General features: G+C 38.0%; 1 protein-coding gene across 1 annotated transcript in view; it reads right to left on the bottom strand.

Annotated features, from left to right (window-relative positions):
* The window catches only part of lpar1 (lysophosphatidic acid receptor 1), a 33,524-nt gene that overhangs the window by 10,193 nt on the left and 6,706 nt on the right, over window positions 1-16,625 (bottom strand). The window contains exon 2 of the mRNA XM_014993420.2: window positions 2,694-3,449. Coding sequence (XP_014848906.1) covers window positions 2,694-3,432 — 739 coding nt within the window. The 5' untranslated portion in view covers window positions 3,433-3,449. The remainder of the gene's footprint in view (window positions 1-2,693; window positions 3,450-16,625) is intronic.

Below are 16,625 nucleotides of genomic sequence, written 5' to 3' on the forward strand. Positions count from 1 at the left end.
TCTGCTCACTTCTGAACTTAAATACAAAACAGAGCATGTTTATTAGAAATGGATGCTGTCTAACTCGTGCGCTGGCAGGCACAAAATCAACTTAGACACAACAGTATTAGATAAAATGTCCTACTTCTTTATAGCATAATTCATAAGCCTGGGAGGTTATTACATAAAGCATATTGTAATATGCTTAATCACATCCAACAGCTAGAGAAGTTATTTTTTAACCAAAATGATGAACTTCACAATGGATATGGTGATGACGTAACTATATGAATATTTAGTTTGTCTAAAGCTAAGGCACAATAGCAGTCATTTATCAACCAGAAAAATTGTCAATTTTACAAAGAAACTGAAATTGATCACTTTAAACACAAGTATATTGAGCTTTAAGACCATATTCCTATTCCACAAAGCGTGTTTTGTACGTCATGTTTGATTAATGATTTCCATTCTTTTTTTTTCTCCAATTGCAGAAATGTTCAATAATTAATACAAATCCAGGCCATCTCAGTAGATCTGAGCTCAAAAAAGAAAAATAAAATTGTGGATTTCCAAAGGAAATAGAAACAAACAAACACAAGTAAACTAAACAAACTAAAGTTCCTCCTTTTTGAATTATTTTTAGTGACTGAGCTCAGGATTCCTGAGAATCACTGTTTACTTAAAGCCATGTAATTTATTTGATCTGTGTCGCCTCTGAATTAGACCATTTAAACACACCAAGCAACAAGGTCATGACCTGCATGTAAGGCAATTTAACAAGTGCTGGCGATTTCTCACCAGAAAACCTGACGGGGTTATCAGTTCTTTAGTCTTTCAAAACATATAACGGTCATACACTAAAATCTAGAACTGCATTTAAAGGAAGGAACTCTGAACGTTCAGTGCTACAAGTAGTGCAGAAATTTTCCACACTGAAGTGTGTGTCCTGAGATCTCTCAGTGGGAGAGCAGGGATTCACACATTTGAACAGTGGTTATGCTGAAGTAATGGTTTTGGCCTTCTGAAGGGGGGAGGAGGGGTGTGTCTGTTTTGGATAAGCTGGAGGAACTCTGCTGCACATGCTGAAGAAAGTGTGTGACATCTTTACGGCCTGGAGGAGTTCTGTACAATACAGCCCTGAACAGTTGGTTTCATTTTGCTGTTCTTTTATGTTTGGTCGGTATGCTGTTAAAATGGAGGAAAGAAAGGTTTTTGTGTGTGTGTTATGATGAGAAACTGTACAGGTTTTAATGTGTTTTTGTAACCGTTGCAAATTGACTGAAATACCAAGATAGGACTGTATTATGACATTTTCTAGTCGCGCCTTTTTCCAACACCAAATAATGTGTATGTTGGGACTGCCAACTTGGTCCATGACTTCACATGTCACAGGTGGAACTAATTATTTGATCAGTTTTGTACTAAAACACTAATATTTTGGATAGAGGAGGTCTCGACCACCAATCTGTCCCACTTCACATGTGTCTAAAATAGTTTACTTGAGACTGTAACTGGACTTACACTGACGAATAGCAATGAAAAGTGTTCTTACGAAAACCCCAACACACCGAGAGCACATTCATTGTTAACCGCTCATGCTGAATCCCAACTCTGTGACACATTTGAGAAAAGACAGCACAGAATGAGATCACTGTATGTGACGCCTGCATTCGTACTAGGCAGACACTGTGTTTGGTCTGAATGCTGAAGCTTTGCAGATGAACCATTCAACACTTTCATTGTTTTGGTGAAACTGATGACTGATGACAGTAGTTGCACTCAGTGCTAGAATGATAAACAAAATGTCTAACAAGACAGAGATGCAGACATTTACTGCTAAATGAAGATCAACATATAAACATGGATCTTTCAATATCACTGGGAATCAACAGAAAATGGAGTAGGGGCTGTCTCATTATTGTTGTGAAAAAAGAAACATTACTGCAATCTGAAACAGATTGAGGGCCTTAATTGTGCACTACATTTGATGTCTCAATATTGGCTGAAAATGCTGTCTGACATTCTATGTAATCAGTTTCATAAACATATTTTGAGCAGGGACATAGCACCCTCATCTCAGAAAATGTTTCACTAAAGGATATAGGTCTTAAAATGATCCTTTCTTTGAAACCCCTCCAAAAAAACCCCAATAGAAATTAAGGTATACAATTAAAATACACAAGGACAGACCACTGTGTTAGCTTGAAAAAGTTTACATGACATTTAGATCTTTTGACATTTTAATGGCAAATACACACTTAAGTGTATTTTACTAAGATTTTATAGAAGAGACTAACACAAAGTTTTCCATAATTGTAAAAATGTTGCTTGATTTTAACACAAATTTGAGAAATGTGGAGTTATGCATTCAAACCTTATATGTGTACCTTTTCGTCAAAACCATTTAAAATGTATGCTTTCAAAGTTATTGAAAAGAGCTCACCTTTGTTCCAAAGCAGTAGATGAAAACATGACTAATTTGAATGTTTTTCTTTCTTCCTATTTTTGAGACATTTTAAAAGTTTCCTCCATAATCTTATGACAGTCCAGCAACAAAGTCAAAAAATTGGATGGAAACTTGGTTAGTGATCATTGTGGTGTAATATGTGATAAGGTAAAACAACTTGGGAAGCATAAAAACTCTTGGACGGCACTGTGGGTAGATGAAGAGAAACAGGAAAGGAAACAGGTAAATGCTAAGAGATCATTCTTACCCAACACGATGACCACAGTTTTGAGCAGAGACATCATTGTATCTCGGTTGCGCCGTGGCCCAGAGCTGTGCCGCGACATCCTCATGGTCCTCTGTCGCACATAGACAAAAATGTGGGCGTAAAGCGTCACCATCACGACAAACGTCACCAGGTTAAACACCGCCCAGAAGATCAAGTAGGAGTTGCTGTAAAGCGGTGCCATATTGGAGCAACTTTGCAGGGCGCAGATACAGTTCCAGCCCAAACTGGGGATTGCCCCCATCAATATGGACAGAGTCCAGATTATAACGATCACCACCACTACACGTCGGTTGCTCATACGCGTATGTAGCTGCATGCGGAAGACAGTGATGTGACGCTCTATGGCGATGGCCAGCAGGTTGGCCACTGAAGCTGTAAGACTAGTGTCGATCAAGCCTTGACGCAACAACCACGTTGAAACACTGAGCCACCTTGTGTTTGGTCCTGTGTTGAACATTAAGTACAAGTAAGCCAGTCCAGCAAAAAAGTCAGCAGCCGCTAGGTTGGCCATCAGGTAGTAGATTGGGAAGTGGAATCTCCTGTTGACGTAGATGGCGACCATTACCAGAAGGTTGGCGAGCATGATGAAGATGCACACAGTGACGCCCAGCCCCATCACCAGCCTGCTCACGGTGTTCCAGGTGGTAGCCAGGTCCTTTCCACTGCGGTTGTAGAAGAAGGCAATAGTCTCGTTGTAGTAGCACTGCCCTTCGTCCATGGTGGTGGCGATCGTTGCTGAAAGGATAAAAAAAAAAAAGAGGTTCATTGAGATTTGATTAAAATAGGTAATGCTTTTACATTTCGACATTTGAAATCTACAAAAAGAGAAAAGTTTTCATTCACTTTAGTACGAAGCAGAATTTCATTTTTTGTGTTTTACTTAGCAATAAATACATATTGTCTTCATCAAGCAAGTCAAGTTTTGTCACATTGGGAATCCCCTGGAGGAGCTGGCCCAAATGCCTGGGCAGAGGGAAGTCTGGGTCTCCCTGCTCAGGCTGCGACCCAACCCCAGATAAGTGGATGACAATGAATCGACTAGTATCTAGATAATGGCGAATGATAGGTGGGCTAAGTTCATTGCAGATTTTTGGCATCTTGGAAAAATAGTTGAGTGACACGCCTTGATTTAGCATAAATCCGGAGTAGTTAGTCACAGACGTTGATGATGATGATGATTAGTTTGAGCAGGGCTATCTAAATAATACTAGAAACCAGTCTCCTATTAGTGACAAAGTAATTGAGCATCTCAATTTCTGAGTCCATACTAGTCTGATACAAATTTACCAGAATAATCGTGTGAATCTCCCTTTATCCCATTAATTTCAGTCCATGTTCATCATATGGTTAAAAAGTGCATTCAGACTAAATATTTTAAATCAAGTAAAGCTGTCAAAATGTCTCCGTTTTCCACTGAGTAACCTTCTATCCTTTCTTAAACTATGATTTTGTCTCTTTTCAGGAAGAAACATTCCTTCTTCATTATGTACAGTTTTATGTATATATTGGTAAGCAAGACCTTAAGCATGAAAAAAAAATCCTTCTGGCATTACACTCAGTTTATTTGCTTGCTGTTTATGTGAGCAAATGTGTGTGTGTGTGCGTGTGTGTGTGTGTGTGTGTGTGGTACCCTGATTGCTTCACATGTGGAAAACAGCTACCATTAAGTCAGAAGCAGTAGCTTTATAAGAGCAAGGCGTCTGAAATGATTGTCTAAGACAAAACGGCTGCTGTCTGAAAGTCAAAGTTTACAGCGACGCTGCACAGGACTGGTGTGTTTTTGTGCATGCATGCATCCCCACTATGTGTGACAAGCCATAAATTTGTGGCTACATGCGTGTGTGTGTGTGTGTGTGTGTTTGAACTGTGTCAATAAACATTTGTGTAAAATTGAGCTAGAAATGTTTTTTCTCATCAAAGACTGTGAGCATCTATCCTTGTAAGATGCTTCTCAGGACCCCAAGGAAACTAAGCAGAACCAGGAGCCTACTGCTTAGTGTCAGCTCACGCACATAAACAAACACAGCACGCAGAAACGTGTGTGTGGCGGTGTAATGAGCTCCAGTCCTACACAGACGTAGGCTGCTCTCTCTCACACACCCCAAACCGGAACCAAGACCTCAGGGTTGGAAGAGGGTTGGTTTGTTTGTGTGTAAATTAGACAAAGAGCGCAGCAGCGAGGACGGCATTGCAAAAAATGAAGGGGAATAGAAAAGCAAGATAAGAAGATTAGATTTAAAGGTTTTTGGTTCAAAGGCCAGTGTTTGTATTTAAACATAAGTTTCCTTTTGATGGATATGAAAATCTACAAAGGCTGCATTGCTTGCTGTTGTAAAACGAAAACATGTAAAGCATTACAAAAACAACAGGGAACACAAGCTGAAGTGTGCCGATAATTATCCTTAACCTTAGGTGGAAATGTCATTTGTAGGAAATGTTTTGAAGGGGAATTGTCACATAGTTCAGAAAAGTGACTTTAATCCACAATAGAGGTCACGACCTCCTCCTCAGGGGTCAGTGCTGCATAAACAAAATCTGATACAGTTTGAAATCAGTGCTGCATGAGCTATAAACTTCCTCAGCATATTGACATTGTGGAAAAAATGCTTACTCTGCTGAACTGTAACAAGTGTTTCGGCACTCAAGTGCCCCAATGGTAGTATGAAGGAAGTCCAAGTAAGTCAAATACAGAGCTTTGCAGATGCAGGTCAGGTCTCATATTTCCTGGTGCTGGCTTATATGAAACATCTGCAGATGCATTTGATTAGGAAGTCAGCGTAGTACTATATAATTTATATGGTACATTCAGATATGCAAACGTGTTGGAATTCCACCCATCAGTCATCTGTAGCTGTTATCTCCATAGGTCAAAAGGCGAGAGAGGAACCTTCAGAGTATGGGAATTGGTTTTACTGTACAAATGATTGGATTTTGTTTTGTTTTGTTTTACCATTTTAACATGTCTTATTGCAAAATAATAAATATTTATTCTATAATATATTGTTTTTATATTACATTATTTTTTCAACAGTGAGGCGCCATTCTTTCAAAATATGTAGATCAAATACTTATGTTGACAGAGTCTCCCACTGATTTTTACAACTTCTCTAGAGAAACAAAGGGCCTCTTGAGTGCATCTTTAAATAGCTTGTCCTTTGCTGTTTAGGAAGTTGTGTTCATGCTACACTACACTGAGGTTAAATTATTAGGATGTGGGTTATATTTTTGCCATATCATGATGCACAATATCACAATGTTCTTAAATGAGCTCCAATGTTATTTTAAACTAGACTCCTTGCAGCATGTCATCCACGCAAGTTCCTGCCATTTCCCTGCTAGACTTAAATGTAAGCTCATATAAAAAGGGATGCAGTGCTTTGCTATGAACTGTCTACACTATGACGAGATAACAAGGTGAGAAATAAGATTTAACTAGAATAGCGAGGGAGAAGGAAGTAGGTCAGTTATGCTTGACTTTGACTAACTTAACAGGTGTGTTGTGGAATAAGGTGTGTTTTGGTTCAGCTCAGTGTTGTGGTACTCGAAGTTGGTCTTGGTCTTAAGACCGGTCTTAAGACCATTTTTTGATGGTCTCGGTCTCGTCTCGGACTCGACTGCATTTGGTCTCGGTCTTGTCTCGGTCTCGGGCTCTGAGGACTCGGCATTTTATTTCAAGACCAGTCAAGACCGCAACTGTGAAAATATCACTAAACGTACAGCATACTGTCCACTTTATTTGTTAACATCTTTGTTTTCAGTGGATGCAAAACGCACCAATTAAAATCCAAGCAACTACGTGTTTCTGTTACTCCCCCCTCCTCCTCCCCTCCCCACCTTTCACTCGCGCGCGGCGCTCCAGGACACGCGCAGTGGTTTCCTCTCAGCGGCAGAAAATGTTTGTCTAATTGTCAGTAATATAATAGCGCTGCATAAATAGTAAGAAATCCGATGGCCACAGCTAACTCAGCAGCGCTTCGCTTTCACAGACGGTGGGGACAACGTCTAACTTTTTTCGTCACTTAGAAAAGTAGCTCAAAGAAGGTAAGCTCCGTTGACATGATGTTAGCAAAGCTAGCTGTACAGAGACACATAAGAATTGTGATGAAAAATGTTATCACTCACTGTGCTGAATTATTGTGCGGAGGTGTTGACTGACTTGTCGCATATATGGGACAACGCTATGTCCAAAAGTCTGCAATATAGTGAGGTGACATTCAGAAACAGTCGATTCTTCTCCACGGCTCTTTACTTATTAGATAGGACTGGAGTGTCACTCACTGAGAGCCGTTGTTCTATCAGATAGACATACGCTGTCAGGATAGCATACATGCATTAAGCATTAAGAAATCCGACCGTCAGAGGAGTTGTCAGTTCACCATACGCAGCAAGTTATGATGAACATAAGTCATTAAATTGTTTTCAATGATAACTATATAGATATACATGTGTTGTCATGGTTTCAAAGTGTATTTAAAGCAGGGTCTGGCTGCAGCTGGAGTCAGCTACAACACACGCCCGTGTAAAACTCACTTAACCGCTAAGTCAGGATGCCATACAACTGTTAATAACAAAGTGTATCTACGTCATGATTCTGTGTTGGTGATTAAATGAAATCTTATGGTAATGACGTGTCTGACAGATATAGCCGGTGTTCTATCACATAGCCATACGCTGTCAAAATAGCATACATGCAGTGAGTACCATGCCAGCCCATGCGCATTAAGAAGTCCGACCGTCAGTGGAGTTGTCAGTACACGCGACAAGCTTTGACGAAAATAAGTCATTAAATTGTTTATAATATGATAACTAGATAGATTTACATTTTATTATGTCATGTAGCGCGGGCCGCTGGTCTTGGTCTTGACTCGGTCTCGACTCCCCTCGGTCTTGGTCTTGACTTGGTCTCGGACCCCAAAAGTCTTGGTCTTGTCTCGGTCTCGATACACTCTGGTCTTGGTCTTGTCTTGGTCTCGGGTTAGGTGGTCTTGAACACAACACTGGTTCAGCTTAAAAATATAAAAGGTGACCTACACACAAACTGACAAGAGCATCATTAAAGCAGGTGCTTGAATTAGCTAATCAACCACCGCTGTGTTAGTGTGGCTAATAGCAGCGGTGGCTAATCTACCACAGTGTTTAATAATCGCAAAATACACATCAAGTCTACAAGCATAAAACTGTAACGAACTGAATGTTCTGTTCTGAGTGTTTTTGGTCCTGAATCCTGATACATAAAGTTACGTTGTTAGTTGCTATGGTAACGTGTCTACGTGTAAAGCCGACACGGAGAGTGAGAGAGAGTGGTTTTGAGTTATTTTTCCCATTGCATATCATTAATTGAATCATACCTACGTCTCCAGGTTTCACTGTAACGGAATCGTTCTACCCCGGCAGCGCGGGGTAAAAGAATATCTGAACCTGGGCGGTGAAATAAATTTGTGGTAATAGTTTCATTTTTCGCAAGTTACCTCATTTTGTTCGACATCTTCCATGTAAAATGTAAACCACTGCCAAATTATTGATCCAGCGCTGTTTCTTTTCGGAACTAGGTTGATTCTTCTTCAGCTACCGTCTCATTCACGGATCGCCTCAAACTCTCGCTGTAGCCATGGTTACAACATGCCGGTTGGTTGTTTTCTCCACGCAACGTGATTGGTAGAAAATTTTCAGGTTGGAAAGGGGGAGGAACTAGTGATGCATTCATAGGGTGTCGGATAAACCATGCTGACAGTGAATTTGACGGCGAAAGTTTATTATTTGAACGACAATTCATACTCAATGGTTGTGATATAGCCATTTTAACTACTGTAAATTGAAAACATCGCGATACATCGAGTATACTCGATACATCGCCCAGCCCTACTCTTGAGCCGTTTCCAGGAAGCCTGGCAGCACTGAAAATTCATTTAGTTTTTGTCTTTTCTCAGGTTAGTACTTGCGAATACAGTAATACAGATTTTTTAATACAGATGTTTTTCCACATGCATTTCTAGAGATTCTAGAGATATAGGGAACAAGCTCCATAGTCTCAAGATTCACGTTCTCTTACTAGGGATATATTAATTGTGTACATAAACAGAGATGAACAAAAATACAGATTTAGATGTAGCTGAAGCTACTGCACATAAATATCAAAAATCTCCAAACTCTTAATTTATCTAAGTATGATTTACAATATGTAGATTAATGAATCTTTCTCCTATCTATGTTCTTTAATTTTGTCTCTTTGTAGAGACTGTAGTAATCTTTATTTAATCATGTTTTTTCATACAAGGAATTTTTTAACCTGCAAGTAATTTTGGGCTTTTCAAACAGCCGTTATATCTTGATGAAGCAGCATCAGCAATTAGAAGACGGCACAACCAGCATCTGAATGATATCAGTAATGCCTACCCACTATAAATCCAGAACATGGGAGCCTCAGTGACAACTACCAGAGCAGATAAAAGCTAATCTATTCTGCTTGTCTTGTGTGGTGTAAGGCCACTAAACATCTGGGAGGAGTCAGGGAGGTATTAGACGCTTGATACAGGTCAAAAGCCAGTAGTACAAAGTGGATGAAGTGTCAGTGGCCTTTTGGTGCACATTCCCGACACTTTCATCAGCCTCTTGGAGCCTGCGAAAGCAGATCATGTCATTGTGTTTGTGTCCAACAGCTGGGGAGTGTGTCTTGTAAAAGAGAGAGTGATTGTGCAAGACACGGGACATAGCAAGAAAGGGGATTTTGGGTTTCTCCAACTTTCTCCGACCTGGGTGTGTGCATGTACATGTTTTAAAAAAAATGAAAACATGAGAGACATATTTAGGTGTAACCTGACGGGTTTTCTTGTGGAAATGAAAGAAGGAATTTTGTAGAAGTGAGAGAATCAGTGTTATTAGATAGACGACGTTTTATTGTGTGTACACACTTCATACTTGTTAGTGAGGTCTGCTAATCTCTGGCTAGGTGGGGGGAAAGGGGGTAAGTGTGTTTTGTGTGTGGAAGTGTGTCCAGCGGGCTATGAAAGGACCACCCTGGAATCCATATGAGTGAGGTCATTACTCAAGCACTGACAGCAAGGCTGCATCTGAACATTAAGGACAATTCACACTCACACACACGTCACACAAATTCAAAGCCGTTTCACAGTGTGAATTTTTATGCTTGTGCTATTCTAAAGGCTGCGTATGAAAGAGGAAACCAAAATCTTGTTTACCTGGTAGTTCACATTAGCTGTTTGTAATCATTATCCACTGAAAAACAACAACAAAAAAGACATCCTGTTGTTCTTGTGGATGTTTCTGATTTGCAGAATACACATGGCACTGCATTAAAACATAAAACAAAATATACACGATCTACTTTCATCTCATTCAAAAAATAAATGTAACAATTATCTATCTGGCTGAAATAGAATATCATACTGAGGATGTCAGTTATGGTCTGTCAAGTTTTTATTGTAAAGTAAAAGCAAATATTTATTGGTAAGACACAAAAAAGACAAAACTGCCAACAATACATGTGACCAAAAAGGGGTTATGTGGCGTTTATTAAGCATTTTTACATGATATAGAATTGGTGGCATAGTAAGAAACCATGTTAGCATTATGTTCTGGTTTTACTGACACATATTTGCATTTTTATGAATTCTGTAAAAATGCTGGATTTTATTGGGTTTTAAACACCAGTAAATTGTTACTTGAATACATGGCATTAATCTAAAATTCACACATCACCAGTGTCATAATGTCTAGATTTTGACAATGAAACCCCTCATGTTTATCATTAGTTATTATTAATGTTTTATTACCTTAGCTTAGCTTGTTGTTTCAGTTTGTGTTGAAACAGACACTGTCTGTCTTAGGAACCATATTGAGATGACTATCAAACTCGTTCAACAGGTAAGAAGTATGACATTGTTTTATTATCCCTATTGCCCCGGTATAATGTCTACTGATGTTCTATATTATGCTGACAATCTATAAGGAAAGATCAAATAAGCTAATCAAGCATTTCTAGTGTTTCTATTCAGAGTTAGTTTGGATATAGCAGCAGGTGATGAAGGGGGAACAACGTGCTAGATGGTGTCTCAGACACTCCTGAAATAGTTTTGGCATTTCAATAACCTTTTAATCTTAGACTTAGACCTCTTGATATCTTAACTTTTAGAAGCCTTGGGTCACAAAGTGCTCTTACAGATAAGCTGGTGATGATTCATTTCAATACTATGCCAAGGGTAAAATTATTACACAAGTGCAACTTGCAAATTAAAGAAGTCAGTAGTCATGTTTCTTAATATTTTTTATTCACACCACCTCTATAGCTCATTTGTAGAGCTCTAAACTGTTCTGAAGATATGTTTAGATTTGCAATTAGCTATATTTTGGAACAAGTAAAACATCTATATTCCAAATTAATGCACATGGGAGCTATCTAAAATACCTTCAATTCAAAACACCTAACTGCTTAGTGTAGACAAGCTGCTCACAGAAATATTTGTTTTTTACACAAAAAGTAGTTAGAATCATCAATTCTTATATTTGCTGCTTTTTCGCAGTACAATCTGTGCAACATCCATGCATGTTATACGTACTTGGAAATTGGGGGCCATGCTGTAAAATTCAACATACAAAAAGTTATAGCCGTTCTATAACGCATGTAAAAACAATAAAAACAAAACAACAGGAACTTCATCCACAGTCAGTTGGTAATAAGTCTCCAACTAAGTCTGCAGCTGTGCTGTTTAAAACCAACTCCATAGAAATGTCTGAGACTATGCCTCTCAAAACAACTTCAGAAAATATAAAGAATTATGAATTCTTCTACTCATAAGAAAATATCATTTTAAGCTTTATGTCTTTTCCTGTGACAAGAAGCTTAATTCATCTAAAATGGGTAAACACAACTTCTGATTATGTGGACGGTTGTTTGGACGCTTGGAGAAAAAAAATAGGTCTAGACTTTATTAAGTAAGAAAAATAAGTAATATTAATTATAAAGTAAGGGGGAAAAAACTCCTTCCTCTTTTAAAGTCCGTTGAGAATAAAAATTATGATGGCAAAGAAGTAAATAAGATGTCCGGATGGCTAGAGGGGAAAACAAACAAAAAAAAACAACAAAAAAAAACAAATAAGGTCACAACGAGCTCCAAAAAACAGCATGGAAATGACAACATTTCAGACTCAATGCTTTAAAGCTACAGCTATAACCACAAGTTAACATGTATGAATAGTTGCAACAATTTTTTCCAAAATATTGGATCTTGATCGTGATCAAAGCATTTTGAATTATTGGTATTGGGGTATGTCTCTATATCTCTGTTGCTGCCCTGCTACTATATAACCTTTACCTCAGTCATACCATAAAAGTTGTAAAACATCTTAATAAATCTGAATATTATTGAAATTTTAATTTATTTCACTGTTTTAAGAGAATATTATCACAACACATATGTATCATATTAGTGTGACACTAAGAAGCCATACGTTTTTAGAAACTCAGGTGAGGCGCTTAAATTTTAAAATATTGTACGACCTGTCAAGCATGGTGATGGGAGTATCATGCTGTGGGGCTGTTTTACTGCCAGGGATACTGGCATGATTAACTACCATCTAGTGATGGTAGTAAAACAGATACATTTTTGTAACTGAGGGCATTCCAACAAGACAAATAGATCATAACCGGTTTTGAAATTAAGGAAAGAACTGATTATTACTGGACTGATTATGTAGTTGAGACTGATAAAAGTTGAATTTGTGCCTGCCGAAATTATTACTGATTTTTTTTCTTTTTAAACAGTAGTGGCACTGTATGTTATAATTTAAGCCCATCGGTATAAATGTGAACAGCTTAATTTTTTACACCAGATTTTAGTTTTTGAAATGAACTGAAGATGTTTCAAACATCACAGCTCATATGCATAATTTAAGGAGAAAAATGATGTTAACTGCTCTAAACATGTATCTAAACCATTTATGGACAAGCAATTTCATTTGACATTATTTTAACCTGGTACAGTAATGGCAACCTGACTGCGGTAAGTGAGGTAAAAGTGAACATTTATTTTTCCTCTGTCTTCTGTTTTCATCTCTTTTCAAGTGTCTTTTCATGCGTCTCCTTCATGGCCTATAAAATCTCATGTCATTTCACTCCTACAGTTTTCACTGCTCTTCTACACGTCTCCCCCGACGTCTCCCCCTCTCTTCCTGCCTTTTGCCAGCAGTCCGCACAATGTGCCCATTGTTCCCTCGGTCGTTCCCCAGAAAGCAAAGAAAAAAGGATGTCTGCAAGCACATAACTCACAAACGCTCACATAGACGCTTTCATTCTACAACTTTCTCTTTAACAACATGCACCCAACCATCTCACACCAGCATACACTGTCATACACTTGGAGAGCACCGAAAAGCCCGGGACAAGGAATGGATAGAGAGTTGGCGCAGAGTCATGTAGCGGCTGCTGATTCACTGCATGTCTGTGGATGATATCTTGCAAACACTTGAGTATTTCCATACAGAAAGCCTGAAACTGTCATTAAATTTGACTACTTCAAATAGAACACAAAGTGACTTATTGTTGGGAAAAGGCTAGATCTATTTTAAGCACTATTGGTTTGTGAGAGGTGATGGAGCCAAAGCCATAAATAATTACCATTATGAAGTGACAAGGCCTGTTTTGTAGCTCTGAAAAGTAAAGTCCTGTTTGATCATGCGGAATCTCACTGCAGGCCATTAAATCATAATATTGTCACCCTTCAAAAACAGTAGCTCATTGGGAGCATTCCTGGGACGCATTCTGGCAAGATAAAATGTTACTCCCAAAGGAAGAGGAGTTACCTTGTAGCTGCACATAGATGAGGTTTGTTAGATTCAGTGTAGCATTGGTTTGTCCAAGGTCACAGAGAGAGTGGGTTACTTAAAAATAATAATAATAATTCCTTTTTAAAAGGCATAGCAGTTTCATTTGGGTCATATATTCTCTCAAATATCATCACTTGGGAAAGTGATAACAAAACTTGCAGTTTGTGGGTTATTATCAGCCGCGTAGAGTGGAGTTTAAAACATGTTTCAGGCCCATCTGTTTCAAATGTTTGTGTCAAGCAGGCTTTAAGGCTGAAAGGCAGCCAGCGAGGGGAAAACGAACTTATTCCCTGAAAAAGAACTCCAGTTTGGTTGAATATTGTGACATTTATGCAGCGTTTGACTGACAATGGTGACAAACAGCAATATAAGCGTCCCCTCATGTGTTAGCTCCTAGCGGCTATTTCCAAAATCTGTTTTTTTCCCCCCATTTACCTCACATAAATACCAGCAGTGAGTGAGATGCAGTACTAATATCAGTCACAATGACCTAATTTTTCCAAATATGCATGAAAGAATCAAATGGCACTCCAGGTATGTTTTTGATGAGGGAATAACATTATTACATAGTCCTACTAGAGGACAAAATTTTAAACTTTTCTGTGTTGTGGGAAAACCATATAATTTACACAACAGGGAAAATGGAAAATGCCAATAAATGCCAAATAATAATATCTAATGACCTCATCAATCAATATCTAAAAGTTTTTTTGTTTGTTTATTGAAGATTTTCTCTGTCATTGGTTAATGTGTACTTGCTTGCTTTTGCCTTATATTTTAAACAATATTTCATATTAAATTATGGACAAAGTACAAAAAGTGCTTACATTTGACTCTTGAGCTAGCTCTGTTTGGTCAGCTCGCATGAAAAAAATTATCATTCATCACTATGGAAAAACCCTAAAAGCAGGGAACTGAGAAATGAAACACATGAAACACCTTGCAGAAATGCACATGTTCACTGGGAAGTTTTCAGAAGAACCCTTTGCCAGCCACACGATACATAAGCAGAACAATGCAGGACTTTTTTTTTTTAGCACACTATACACTAAATCATAACATCTGTGCAGGCAGTTTAAGCAACATAAAGGTGTGTAAATGCAATTTTCTCCAACCAGTTCGACCAATAATTTCAGGTTTATTAGAAGGTCATTGCAGCTCTTCTAATAAACAGCTTTTGCCATATGTGCCATGTTCAACCTCAGTTTATTGTAGGGTGTGCTCAGCCATCTTGTATTGAAATCACACTCTTTGACACAGATTCCACAGATTACATCACATGGGCCTGGATGCAATAAAGCATTGCATCAGTGATCTATCCCACAAAATGTTTGACTCAGAAGTATTCATATTCATCACTCATGTAATGCTCCAGCTTTTCAAAAGTACTACTGCTTTTCAGCAAGTAAAAAAAGTGAAGGAGACCATAAGTGTCTGCAATAGGGCTGAGATTCAAAAGGTTAAGTTTGGTAAGGCTGGCTTACAAGAGGAATTTTTATGTAAAATAGAAACATAGTATTTCATGATAAGAATTGATAAGTGTGTCTAACATTCCTAAATGTTAGACAAAAAGCTACTTACTATTTTCAATTGCGCAACATTTAACTCAAGAGACAAGACAATACACAATGTTAAGTTCACAAGACTTGAAAACATTCTAGGAATATCTTAGAGTCAACTAAACAAGCCTGATTTTCACAGAGTAAAGGCTTGACAAATCATAACCTGAGTCTAATTAAAGTACTATATTCCAGTCTATTTATGTGATAATACTTATCTAATTTCAAGGTAGTCAAATTGCCAGAAAATAAGAAGAATTCTCCCTTTTGTGTTTTCACAAACAGAATAAAGTAGTCATAATCTCAAACTGTGTGATTTTGGAGTCTGGGTCTGTCACAACACGTGACTGTGTAGGTAGGCAGCTAGCAAACAGCTAATAAAAGGTCTCTTTACACAAGGATTCCTTTTCTTAGCTGAATATCTTTTATAAATGGATTTTTGAACCTGAAATACAACAGGGGAAACATATTTTACTGTCTAGCTAACATACACATCTTAATGCAACACTCAAAGTATTGTTGCAACCGAAACATAGTGTATAGAAAAATACATCACTAGCTGATACACATACCTTAATGGTACACTCAAAAAATTACGCACACATACTCTACATTTTATCAACCAAAGAAAAAATAACAACACAGGCCAAAGTGTCTTCCAAACACAAATACTTAGAAAGACAAAAGTTCTCCATGGTACAAAGCTTATGAAGTACAGTTTGTGTTAATGAGCTGTTCACTTCCCCTGACTGTCTAATTTCCTGTTGACAATGTTAAAAGAGAAATGTGTTAAAGATAGTTTGTTTGCTAAGAGCGCTCACACAATGATGTCTCTGCAACTACAGTATAACAAAAGATTGTTTGCAACACAGATGTCAGATTCTGATCAAATTTCAATCTCCCAAAATTTTACCCATTCTTAGCATGAATTTATTCATAAAATTTACCTACTATAAACTTAACTACCAGGATATTGATAATCTATAATCTCATTTACAGCATTTGACTGAATGACATCATGTGGTCCACTATAAAATTACTTAAAGTGTAAAATTACTTCACATGACAAAGACACAAAATGACACCATTCACAAGACTGCGGTTGCTCTGTTGCAGTTCTACCTTGTTAACCTGCATAAACCATCCTACAAAACAAGGTTTGATAAGCTATCAATGTGTTTTTGCACAGTCAGGATCTTTCTTTGAGCACCAATGCAGCAGAACAATAACCCTCTAAAAAACAAGTTGTTTTCACAAACATGCTCAAGCATGAAGGGGCAGCAGGGAAGTCAGTATCTCGCGGATGCACACTTCAACACATGGAAGACAAAACCATCAACATTCCAAATTGTAGATGGTCAGCTTCCTGTGCCAAAGCAACCGCTGGGATTTAAACTTTTTGGATGTCAGATTTTTTGTTTTGTTTAAAGATGAAAGAATCTGATAAAATATGCCCTTATTTACAAAAAGGTACCTTTTGATTAGATACTCTATAATTCATTAAAAAAAACAC

The sequence above is a fragment of the Poecilia mexicana genome, unplaced genomic scaffold, assembly GCF_051168715.1.
Source record: "Poecilia mexicana isolate PSO_F unplaced genomic scaffold, ASM5116871v1 scaffold_12, whole genome shotgun sequence".
NCBI lineage: Eukaryota > Metazoa > Chordata > Actinopteri > Cyprinodontiformes > Poeciliidae > Poecilia > Poecilia mexicana.